Source organism: Trichomycterus rosablanca, chromosome 27 (assembly GCF_030014385.1).
Source record: "Trichomycterus rosablanca isolate fTriRos1 chromosome 27, fTriRos1.hap1, whole genome shotgun sequence".
Lineage (NCBI taxonomy): Eukaryota > Metazoa > Chordata > Actinopteri > Siluriformes > Trichomycteridae > Trichomycterus > Trichomycterus rosablanca.
In genome coordinates, this window is record NC_086014.1 from 15,376,082 (window position 1) to 15,388,605 (window position 12,524).

Genomic DNA, 12,524 nt, shown 5'->3' on the forward strand with positions numbered 1-12,524 from the left:
GGCGGTTGGATTTGGGACCGTGAGGCTCCTGGTGTTCCCGCTCCGAGGTTCTGGTTTATTATTGCGACTCGTGATCATGTAGCACGTACGTCACCGAGCGGCCGCGCAGCGCTGAGAGGAATTTTCATCAAGAGCACAAACGTTTTCCCGCTAAATGATTCCCCCGGAGACGTGACCGCTAATTTCCACCGCTAATTAGCTCGCCGTATGATGCCGAGTGTCGTTTACAGATGGAGCGGCGGGATTCAGGAAACCCAGAAACCAAATGTTAGATCTGGAGAACATGAAGCAGTTTTAATGTTTAATTCTAAACCTGATGCTCCAACGAGGTCCAAAAAAGTCTGGACGGGGCATTTTTTTATCACTGTTACATCATCATTTCATTCAACAGTATAATGACCCACAAATATAAACATATGAGTCCAGGACGCCAGTCCATTGTGGGGCCTCGGCTACATCTCAACTGGTAGATGTCCAGCTGGTTGATAGCACTTACAGATGGACTTAAAAACCAGCACATATTTAAACGCTTATGTTCTCCTTGTTGGGGTCTGATGTTTCTCCTTGTTGGGGTCTGATGTTCCTCCTTGTTGGGGTCTGATGTTTCTCCTTGTTTGGGGTCTGATGTTTCTCCTTGTTGGGGTCTGATGTTCCTCTTGTTTGGGGTCTGATGTTCCTCTTGTTTGGGGTCTGATGTTCCTCCTTGTTGGGGTCTGATGTTCCTCCTTGTTTGGGGTCTGATGTTCCTCTTGTTTGGGGTCTGATGTTCCTCCTTGTTGGGGTCTGATGTTCCTCTTGTTTGGGGTCTGATGTTCCTCCTTGTTGGGGTCTGATGTTCCTCTTGTTTGGGGTCTGATGTTCCTCCTTGTTGGGGTCTGATGTTTCTCCTTGTTGGGGTCTGATGTTCCTCTTGTTTGGGGTCTGATGTTCCTCTTGTTTGGGGTCTGATGTTCCTCCTTGTTGGGGTCTGATGTTTCTCCTTGTTGGGGTCTGATGTTCCTCTTGTTTGGGGTCTGATGTTCCTCCTTGTTGGGGTCTGATGTTCCTCTTGTTTGGGGTCTGATGTTCCTCCTTGTTGGGGTCTGATGTTTCTCCTTGTTGGGGTCTGATGTTCCTCTTGTTTGGGGTCTGATGTTCCTCCTTGTTGGGGTCTGATGTTCCTCCTTGTTGGGGTCTGATGTTCCTCTTGTTTGGGGTCTGATGTTCCTCCTTGTTGGGGTCTGATGTTCCTCTTGTTTGGGGTCTGATGTTCCTCCTTGTTGGGGTCTGATGTTCCTCCTTGTTGGGGTCTGATGTTCCTCTTGTTTGGGGTCTGATGTTCCTCCTTGTTGGGGTTATGGAAGTGGCCACTCTAGCAGTGTAATAATGCAGTAAATATTTACCATAACTCCAGGTAAATTTAGACAATAAACTAATTAAGGAGGACTCGTTAGCCTCATGTAGCCACCGCGCTCCGTCTCCGGTTATTTTGGGAAGGTAAGCTCAGTAAACGACCCTCTTGTCTTCCTGCTCTGGCGCCTGACGAGCCATTGTGGGACTGGGTGGTTTGGGATGCCCAGTCTCCCAGGCACCAGTAAGTCCCAGTATACCATTGTTCCTCTAACAGGAGCCGAGCTGATTCAGACGCCGCGTTCTCCCACCTGTGAGCGGTAACGAGGAGCAGAGCGGCCGCTGCCCGGCGTGAACACGTTCCTCTCTTTGTTATCCTGTATTCCACGCTTTCCTCCTGTAGCGCCGTGCCGAGCCCGTTTCCGATTACTCTGGCCTGGGCGGGGTCGCTGCCCTCGCCGCCGCGTCCTGTTCCAGTGCCAGGTAGCAGTGAGGGCTCTGTTTAACGGGTCACTATGGCAACAGCAGTTGTCAAGAGTAATAAAATTATTATTTTATTATTTTTTATCTAATGTTTTATCTTCAGCTCAAATTAAAACCCACTAGGATTTTATTAAATAAACAAATAATTATTTTTATTATTTTATTTTTACAGAGAGTCACTTTTTGGGTCTGGTGCCCTTTTTTTTCTCTGATGTTCTCCTTTTTTGGGTCTGATGTCCTTGTTTGAAGGGTCTGATGCCCTGCTTTTGGGGTCTGATGTTCCTCCCTTTTGGGGTCTGATGTTCTCCTTTTTTGGGTCTGATGCCCTGCTTTTTGGGGTCTGATGTCTTTTTTGGGGTCTAATGTTCTCCTGCTGTGCATCTAGCAAACACATTTATCAAAAACGACTCACAGTGATAACCTGCCAGTGGTGGGGCTTGAAACAAGGACCTTCTGATTACTAGACGGTACCATAATCACTGAGCAATCGCTGCTTTTTATTATTAAAAAACGAGAACCTGAGTGAAGACAAAATAGTTTTCAATGTTTCCAACACCAGCAGGTTTGATATGAAAAAGTAACTGCCCCCCCCCACCCCACCCCAAACTAAATGAGGTGAGTTTTTGTTCCCTCACGCTGTATTAAATCTCTATGGGGGGTTGAATACTTTTACAGGGCACCTGTATCTAATATATAAGGCTGAACAGCTATAGAAAGTAATAAAGATGTTATCAGTACTGACAGGGCTGAATTTATCGCTCTTTTTGTTTGATATTTTCGACTCTGTAACGATTTTACCAGCTGCGAATCCAAAGCGAACAATCGTACAAAATATTTCTGTGTAGCTACGAGGGGGAAAACACACGGCGTGGCGTAACGGTCTATTCATACACACGCAGCATTTCAGTAATCGCTCCGGGGTCCAAAAAACACGCCGAGACTCATAAACACAGGAACTGGTGTTTGAATATACAGCAGCACGGCGGCTCTCTCGAGGTCAATGCAATATTGTTGATGAAAGGAAGTTCTTCCTCGACGGTCACTCCGGGTACACGCTAAACAAGTAAAAGTGCACTTCCTATAGCACGCCCGCTCCGACAGCGCCCGCACAAACCGCCCCGCTAACGATTCAGAGGCCTTTTCAATACTCGGACGTTTCTGGGTTCCAGCTCTTTGTTTCTTTGTTGATGGTTTTATTGGTCTGATGTGAAGGTCCTGCAGTGGAAGCACGTATATTAATCACACATCATGATAATAATCACACACTTCTGGGATTTCACTGGCTCAGGTAGCTGGTTGTGACCTCAAATGTCATCAGGACACAATCAGACTTCTGTTAAAAAATCTCGAAGCTTTCTGATTGAATGAGAATAACATGGAAGCAACTTAATAACAGAATAGAATAGAAAACTATCAAAAATGACAAATAATTTAGACTTATTAAAGGTCTAAGTGAGTAGTATCAGTATCCTAATAAGGTTTAAAACTGAGTACAATCCAACAGTTTACAAACGCACAAGTGCAGGGACTTCAGGTATTTCACCATCTACAGTCCATAACATTATTAACAGATTCAGAGAATCCATATCAATCTCTGTAAGGGCAAGGCTGTATGCAGTTATGCTATAATGCTTCCATATAGACAATGTCTCATTCAGGGACTTTCCTTTTTGTTTCAGCAAGATCATTCCAAGCCACCTTCTGCATGTGTTACAGCAGCACGGTTTTGTAATCAGAGAGTGCAGGTGCTAGAACGGTCTCACATTAAAAACATGCTCAGGATCAGTACTGGTAGATTAGCGGTTAAGATACTGGACTAGTAATTGGAAGGGTTGAACACGGCTCTTAACTTTTAAATGCTTGGGTGCTAGAATAGTCTCACACTTGACTAGTAATCAGAAGGTTGCTGGATTGAGCCCTAAATCTGCCAGGTTTCCACTGTTGGGCTTGTGAACAAGGTCCTCAACCCTCAGATTAGATCGTATATGCTCATATTTGTAAGGCATTTTGGATAGAAGTGTCCACTTAATGTTGTAAATGTAAATGATAAAGCATGATACCGTATATGAGAACCGAGATCTTGGAACTGTTGAGCAGCTGAAGTGTTTTATCAAGCAAGAATAAAAGAACTTTTTGGAACGTGTTGCAGCGATCAGATTTAGCATGAGTTACATATAAAGTGCTCAATATTTGTTCTGTTCTGTTTTTAATTGAATGCAGGTCAAAAATAGGTTTATACATCACTGCTGTCTGTTTTATGTGCATTTTTGTCAGCTGTCCCAACTCTTTTGGATTTGAGGTTATATTATTATTTAGTGATATTAAAGATAAACGGTGTGTGTTAGCATCGTAACTGTATTAAACTGTACAATCATGATCAGCCCTTTACTGACCTCTGCTGTTCTAATCTAGTTACTACACATTCAACTCTGCAGCACAGAAACCCAAATCCAAACCCGCAGCAACTCCAATTATTTAAAACTATTGAAATTATTCTCGTTTTTAAAGTCAGATTTATTTATATAGCACTTCTTACAACCTGGACAGATTTCATAGCCTAATGAGCATTATTATTAAGTGCATTTTGTACTCTTGAAGCTTTCGAGTGAGAACCACCAAACTTGTGATTTTCGTAGATCATGTACCCTCAGCGAGTGCTTGTGCTTTTTAGGGGTCAGTCAGACTTACCAGACTTACCAGACTGTATTGAAAACATAACCAGAACATTCATTAAACAGGAATAGAGAGTAACGCTGTGCATGAATAGCTGCCAGCTACAGTACAATATCATGGCAACAACCTAGCAACCCCCTGACACCAGTCCTCCACTAAAGCAGGAATATCCCGGACAGGGCGCCAATTCATTGCAGGGCTTTACGTTCATAAGGGACTTTGATCAGGACCAGATTGTAATGATCAGATCTCCCAAACAGCAAGGGGTATCACAGGCAGGCATTGGCGTGGAGGAATGAGCCACCAACTACCAACCACCAACCTCTGACCTTGAAAGATGCCATGAAAGCTTGTTTAGCTATTTATTACATCTGTTCTCTGAACTCTATAATTAGGAGGTTTGTCCACATGTTTGGCCATGTAGTGCAGCTCCACCTCCGTTAACAATAAAAAGCACAACTGTAAATGACGTTTAAACATTTAAACAATTTTATTTAGCCTCCTGATTGATTGTGAACTGTTGCTACAATTTTACTGAATTGAAATCTGTATGCAAATGAAGCTTCGTCCCTTCAGAGGTCAGCACAGCAGGACAGCAGAGTTTTCAGAGGTCAAACGTCAACCAACTTGAACTCGCCTGGTATCTATCTGATGTGCATCAGAAGTTGGAGAACATGTTGAAATAAAATCTGGCACATGCAATTTTGCGTCGGCAAAACTGGTGTGACCGCAGGCCTGGTCAGGACGGCAGCACTGGGGAAGAACATCAGACACCTCAGATGTGCATCAGTGTAGAAGAAATCTCTTTATTTCACTGGAGAAACTCACAAACAAACAACATTCATGATAAACGTGATGAGAATAAGGAGGTTAGAGACTCCCGAACACTTTGTGGAACCCCTGTTTATCGAGGACGCGCCCCAGTCTGGTGGAGAAGTACAGAGTCTCGGGGCTGCTGTAGCGCTTCAGCCGCAGGATCACCTCGGCCCGGGAGTCGCCCGTGTCCCCCAGAGTCATCACGTCCGAGACGGGCACGTACACGTCCCTGCGGTGGCCCCAGAACGACAGGTGCGCCACTTTTAACGTGGTGCGCGAGGAGTCCAGGTACATCATGCCCACCACGCGGCGGACGTAGTAGCTCAGGGTGTAGAGCATGATGGCGGCGAAGGCGGCGATGCTGGTGGTGTAGGTCAGCAGGGTGACGGACGCCTGGCCCTGCAGGTAGAAGTAATAAACGCCGGGCAGGAGGAGCAGCGTGATGCCCGTCTGTGCCAGTTTGAGCCTGGAGAGGGCACGCAGGACCCTGATGGTGGGGAAGGTGTAGATTAAGGTGTACTTCTGCGACGCCTGGTCAGAACTGGAGGCGAGAGACGGAGTCGAGGAGCGACCTGGCCATGTTGACCTCTGACCCGGCGCGCTGGTCCACGGGCGGAGAAGGAAGCGGCGGAGGGTTAGGGGGTGAGGGCATCTGGAACCAGGAGCCGCTAACGAGAAGCTCACGCTGATCAGCCGTGCTGCTCTCAGCTGGAAAGAGACAAGTTGGAGTATTAGGTCATTATTGCGGAGTTTTGCATGTTCTCCCTGTGTGTTTTCTGAGGGCTCGAAATTACTTCAGGTGTGGCACCGGACCCACTGTGACCCTGATCCGAATGAAGCACTGGGAGGAAAATAAGTGACTTTTCTTTCTGCATCAGTTTGAATCCTAAGAGGAAACCATGCCGACCGGAGGGAACCCAGGCAGGCATGAGAGAACATACCAAACTCCACATACAGTGACTGAAAGCGGGGATCCGACCATGGACCCCGACCCCAGCACCATGAAGCTGTACGGGATCCACATGACCACAATATATTCAGTAAAATAATGTAATCACTCGCTTTATATTTTTTTATATATTTTTAAGCCATTTTTACTGCTAGTTAGCAGCATTAGCCTTGTAGCTCCGGTCCAAAACTAAATCCAAAACAACAGTCATGAAATTAATCAACGACACGATTAAATTCGGATCAAATGAACTTCTAATAAATCTGATTTCAGTCGAACTGAATATTTATAGAATTATTTTGGATTATTATCTTGAAAGCTAAGACTAAATAAATAAATAGAAAATAAAAGTAGCGCAAATTAGATAATCTAGTCTAAATATTATTATAAATATTTCTTAAAATATATATTTAATTATATTTAACATGAATGCACCAGAAACATCAACAACAACGATAAACGATAATAATTATTATATTATTAATGGAAATAAACCGATAGCTCACCATCTCTACCAAGGTGAACCGAAGCTTAATACTGGGTTTCAAAATAAAAGTCCCGTGCAGTCGCATCCATTTCTACAGTACCGATGTTCCGAAGAAGGTGCGAGTGCCGCACAGCTCCGAACTTCGTCTTCGGTTACTGTCTCTACTGTCTATAGAGTTCGGCATGATTTAAATGTGTCCTTATATTTTTTCCTTTATTGTTTTGGTTTCTTGTTATCTCCTTGTCAAATCAAATCTGAGTATAACTGGCTACTCTTAAGTCTCCTAATGTGTGAGTCTTAATGTCACGGTCAGGGTCGCAGTGGATCATGATCCAGGAAGAAGAAACACTTCTAGTGAACACTCGTAGTGAACAAAGAGGAATTTAGGACGCTGTTTTTTTGCGCATGCGCACAAGAGCTCCTGTCGCTCCAGGGGTGTTTTTAATGAGTCGGTCAGTGAGAGAGGAAATAAAAACTGAAATTCTGCAAATTATGTTCAATTAAAATCTGATTCTATTTACTGGATTAATCTGGCATTAGATTAAAGACAGAGAAGAGCAGCCTGATGGTTTATTTGTATATAAGAGGAGAATTTGAAGGCTGCGTGTGAATGTGCAGATTAATTCATTAATTCATGCGTTAATCAGCGGTCAGAGGTTCCAGTAGTACCGATATAAATCCTGTCCGGTCTCATCATGCTGCAGTTGGAAGGACTCGGTGAAGGACTCGGTTGTTTCTCGGTGGTGTTCGTGCTGCTGTTGCTGTGCACCCGGAGCCCAGTGTTCTCGGGGGGTCTCACGGCGCTCCTGTACCTGTTCCTGGTGGTGTTCCGCTTCCCCCCGGTGCACCCCAGCAGGGCCAGGCAGGTACTGCGACCCGGTAGGCTCGGTCCCGGTGGGGTGTCGGTGGTGGCACACCGGGCAGGAGCTTACGATGCCCCCGAAAATACCATCGCAGCCATCAGACAGGTGAGTCTCATTTAGAAGTCTGTACTTCAGGGATTTCTTAGACCCTGGTCAGGCGCCTGGTCGGGTGAAATCGGACGTGTCTGAGGGAGGGATGGTTGGACCGTGCTGCTGCAACAGTGACCCCTGCTGTCTGGTTATGGCAGAACCCCGTTTTGCCACATTTCCACTGCACGGTATCCTACATCACAACCTGGGGTACGTATCCAAAATCGGGTCTATCCGTGCCACACCTGAATTGCTACTGAATTGCTACCGCACACGACCAGTTGCATCTGTTTGGCGCCCGACAAGGCTGGTAGCACTACTCATACTAGAACTCGAGTCTCCACGATGGTGGGTTAGTGCATCGGTCTGCTACATCCAGCCTTTGTGCGCCATGTTATTTGTCATTAAATTAAACATTTATTTGTTAAACTGGAATAAAAGCCGCTCCGTTGGGTTGGGTGCTTGTATTGTCTTTACGATGAGGTCGGTGGATAAAGAAGTTCTTCTGCTCATCTGAGGAACTCATGATTGCAGGCGAGTGTGAACGGTGCGACCGGGGTGGAGCTGGATCTGGAATTCACCGCAGACGGGGTTCCCATTCTGATGCACGACGAGACGGTGGACCGGACCACCAACGGATCAGGACCGCTCAGCAAGCTGCGCTTCTCAGAGATCAAGAAACTGGATGCAGCCAGCAAACACAGACTCAGGTAAGCGGAGACAGGGACACAGATTTGGGTGGATGGGTGCGGTGATTAGCACGGTAACTAGCTGTACGTGTGTTTGTCGTTGGCTTGCAGTGAGCGTTTCGCTGGAGAGAAGGTTCCCACTCTGCAGGAGGCCGTGGAGGAGTGCATCAAACACCAGCTCGTCATCTACTTCGACGTGAAAGGACATCCAGATCAGGTACACTCGTCATGTACACACTAATCTTTCACGTGTACGCTCTGAGAAGACCCGCCCTGCTTCCTACTACCTACCTGATCAGCTCCCTCAGTAGATAGGATTCTAATAACACATGGACTCATAATCAGATTATTTAGACGCTCTACTTGTTTGTTTACCTACAATTTACCCACGGTAACGTTCTCTGTACTGTCCAGCAGCTTAGCGATTAGCCGGCAGGCTAGAAGACGTTGTTTTGGATAATGAGGAAGGACGGGTGTTTTTGAAATGCACACTTTGACCTGCACAGATAAGACCGCTGTTCAGTGCTGTTAGAATCCATGTTTATCACGTCACCAGTAGAAACAACCTGATTACTTATCCTGAAAATCAGATTACAGCTCCAAAAAACACCCCAAATACAGTCTGACAGTGGGTGTCTGATTGCTTGTTTACTAGACCTCTCGAATAATCAGATAACAGGTTCGATTATCGGTACGTGTAGCGGTGCATTTGCAAAACCGCTTTTGCGCCACCGAGTTGCACTGTGCACTTTTGCCGCGTCGGGTTTGTGATCCTGATTGAACGTTGACCCAGTTTTCCGTTCGCCGACCTTTTAAAAGCTCCTCCAATAAGACGAACTGTTTGATACGAGGCGGTAAAAGCGACTCTGGCCGTACAGACAAAACTTAGCGTGACTTATTGTAGTAAAACAGCGAGTGAGGAATGTGATTAGTGGAGGAACTTATGAGCAGTAATAAACTATTAATAATAAGTAATAAGAACTTATGAGCAGAAGTTTAGTGCTCCTGTCTTCTTCTTTTAGTACATTAAACTATGTTGAGCTTTATTATTTTGCTACGGGACAATGTTGATTGTAAAAAGCGCTGTATGATATTAATATTTGACATGACTACTTTGAACCAGAAGCGTTTTAGACTCTGGGAGAAGCTGATTCTGATTCTCACTGTTTCTCAGAAGCTGGAGCTGTAACACAAGTTTAAAAGTGAAACAGGGAGGAGAATCCAGATAAACACAGATACACGTGGCGGTGGTGAGGATTTAAGGTGGTCATGCTAAACCTCCTGATTCATGTCTTTATTCTCTGCAGGCAGCAGCAGCTCTGAAGAACCTGTACCACAAACACCCGGAGCTCTACAACTCCAGCGTGGTCTGCTCCTTCGAACCCAAAGTCATCTACAGGGTAACACGTCCACTCCGGTCACCTAAATTCCAAAACCTTCACAGACTCTGGTGTCAGGACAAGCGCACTCTCTGCCAGAGGGGACCAAAGAGGACGCTCCGATCCACGGCGGCGCCAGTTAAACTCCTCATTTGTCCCCAGATCTTCCTTTCCGTCACAGCCAGCGTCCAAACCCCCACCCCCCACCCCACCACAGAGGCTCAGTTGTTCACATCAGTTTACATACACTTTATTAATAGTAAAGACAGAAGCACGTGTGTACTTTAATAATATCGTAATGATATTTGTCCTCGTCCCCCTTTCAGATGAGACAGGCGGACCCGGACGTGGTGACGGCGCTGACCCACCGGCCGTGGAGCCTGAGCCGCTTCGGGGACGGGTCACCGCGGTTCCAGTCTCTATGGAAACAGCAGTGGATGCAGGTGCTGGACGTGCTGCTGGACTGGGCTCATCATCACCTGCTGTGGAACCTGTGCGGCGTCTCGGCCTTCCTGCTGCAGAAGAACTACGTCTCACCGTGAGTAGCACGCTGGATCTTCAACACGAACGTCTAAAACATAGGCTTACTGTTTGATGCGGTTCTGTCCAAGGTATTTCGAAGCACTGTTGTACTTTCTCTGCACCGCTAAGCTCCAAAACAATCCTAGTGGTTCGGTTTTGTATTTCATATCGGTTTTATTCAGCAGACACTCACGACACCGTTACTCACGTCACATATCAGTTACTTTTCAGCCATGATTAGGAAAGGTGGACATCGTTTACACAAAACGTTACTGCCATTTTCTTTCTCCCAAACAGCATCTCAGTTTTAGGTGCTGCCTGTGACACCACTTACCAAAAAATAGTGCAAAAGTTCTTAAATTGTGTCATTCTGAGTGCTGAGTGTCGTGTTCTCTCTGTGACAGGGACACGGTGCAGTACTGGTCTGCGCGGGGGGTTGAGGTGGTGGCGTGGACGGTGAACACGGCGGTGGAGAAAGAGTTCTGCCAGCGCCAGCTGAACATCGACTACATCACCGACAGTTTAATCGAGGACTGCGAGCCGCACTACTGACGCCCTGCCCGGCGTTCCACCTCCTCATCGCGCCATAGCGGTACAGAACACTGGGGTCAGGTGTCACGTCCAGGGACGCCTTGGTGTCAGCGTTCGGTCTTCCAGGAATTTATAATGACCAGGTTCAGTCTAATGCAGGATAATGTTAATAGTGCCGCTAAACGATAGATACCGTTTCTGAACATTTCAAACCTCTGGGGCCACAATCACAACATTTCCACACATTTATAGACGAATAGTGCAGAGAATTTTGTGCAATATGACACCTTCAGTTTTCAACAGCTCCAAAACTAAAGCTGCAGGATCCCTGGTGAAATCTGAGGGTGTGTGTTTACTCCTGGTCTGAACAACTGGGTCAGTTCCTGGTGTGGTGCGGCGTTCTGTCCATATACTCAAAGGCGACACGTACCAAAACCTCCATACCACACACAGTGTAACAGAAGCCACCAGCAGTGTTTAGATTCCAGTTTTGACTTGCGTGTTTATTGTTTTGCAGCTTATTTGATTTTTTAAATGGTGCCGTGTGAGTCGGGATGATTCCCGACTTGATAAATGTTAATAATAAACATGTAATAATGTTCTGGGGTCACCTGGTCTTTTTCACAGAAGAGTTTGAGATCTTCTCCTGATGCATGTGTGAGCTGTGTGGATGTAATTTATCTGAATTGAGATGCAATAAATAAGTAAATAAATGATCAATAATAAACTAATAACAGTGTTGTTATTGTTTTATAGTTTTATATCGCGTGTCTTTGTTTACAAGTTTGGTAGTTTTTACTCCAGTGCTGTAACATCCGCCTCCACTTCTGGACGGACGGTGTCATTGTCCGGTTTACTGACCAGTCCGGCGTGTTTTAGCCCTTTTACCGCAGCCGATACTCGGCCAGGTAACCGACAAACAGTTTAGACGTTGGATAAAACAATAACAAGGTCCTGTGACCCTTTAATGGTCTGCTAAATCATTTCGGTTGAGTTTATTTTGAGCCTAAATACTTAACAGACTGGTGCACACAGTCAAAGCAGCACTTGTGTAAAAATGTGTTTAGAACAAATGAATTTGTGGTAGTAAACAGACGTTCTGTCATTCTGTAACTTCAGTACGGTGTCGTGCTGAGGTTTAGATTCTCACGTACCAAAGTCTAATCCAGACTCACCGAAGCCCGATAGATCAGTTCCCTCCATCAGTCTGATTAACTGTGTTGTGTAAGAATGTCGACCATCTTTCATCCAGTTAATCAGTGCAGGTCCGTGTTATCAGACTCAACTTACAGCAATAATCGATCAGATTCAGGCTGATTCGGTCAGACAACTGAGGATGGACGGCACTGATATCTGCAGATAGTAAAGAATTCACTTTTTTGCAAGTGTGTATGTATGTATATATAAATATATATAAATCCTCCTTTGCATCCGTTATTTTTGAGACGCTCAATTTCCCTGTGCCCTGTGGAGATCTGTGCTGGCCGGGACGCGCACCGGGGGGTCTTGCACATGCCACCTCCTGACATGAGGTGACGTCCAGCCTCATCTCGACCCCAACGATGTCAAATGATACAAAAGGTCATTTAATAGTGACTGACACCTTATATGGTTTATAGACAGAAAACAACGTAATACAGTAAGATTACACAAATAAGATAAGATAGAGGTTTTTGTAATGCCGTGATAGCACCACATAGCTGGCAAAATAGC

At 45.6% G+C, this 12,524-nt stretch overlaps 2 protein-coding genes across 4 annotated transcripts; one reads left to right on the plus strand and one right to left on the minus strand.

Annotated features, from left to right (window-relative positions):
- Positions 1 to 5,267: 5,267 nt before the first annotated feature.
- Positions 5,268 to 7,111, minus strand: tmem186 (transmembrane protein 186). Of its 2 annotated transcripts, none has more exons than XM_062989741.1 (2): positions 6,757 to 7,111; positions 5,268 to 6,009 (listed from the first exon to the last, which is right to left on the minus strand). In XM_062989741.1, the coding sequence occupies exons 1-2, from the start codon at positions 6,820 to 6,822 to the stop codon at positions 5,356 to 5,358; spliced, it is 720 nt and encodes a 239-aa protein (XP_062845811.1). In that variant the 5' UTR covers positions 6,823 to 7,111; the 3' UTR covers positions 5,268 to 5,355. The 2 variants fall into 2 exon arrangements, with proteins under 2 accessions (XP_062845811.1, XP_062845810.1); XM_062989740.1 differs by lacking the exon at positions 6,757 to 7,111 and adding an exon at positions 6,096 to 6,329.
- On the plus strand, positions 7,016 to 11,545 carry gde1 (glycerophosphodiester phosphodiesterase 1). Of its 2 annotated transcripts, none has more exons than XM_062989738.1 (6): positions 7,016 to 7,705; positions 8,225 to 8,400; positions 8,491 to 8,596; positions 9,687 to 9,779; positions 10,085 to 10,296; positions 10,685 to 11,545. In XM_062989738.1, the coding sequence occupies exons 1-6, from the start codon at positions 7,433 to 7,435 to the stop codon at positions 10,830 to 10,832; spliced, it is 1,008 nt and encodes a 335-aa protein (XP_062845808.1). In that variant the 5' UTR covers positions 7,016 to 7,432; the 3' UTR covers positions 10,833 to 11,545. The 2 variants fall into 2 exon arrangements, with proteins under 2 accessions (XP_062845808.1, XP_062845809.1); XM_062989739.1 differs by having other exon boundaries at positions 7,620 to 7,900.
- Positions 11,546 to 12,524: the final 979 nt, after the last annotated feature.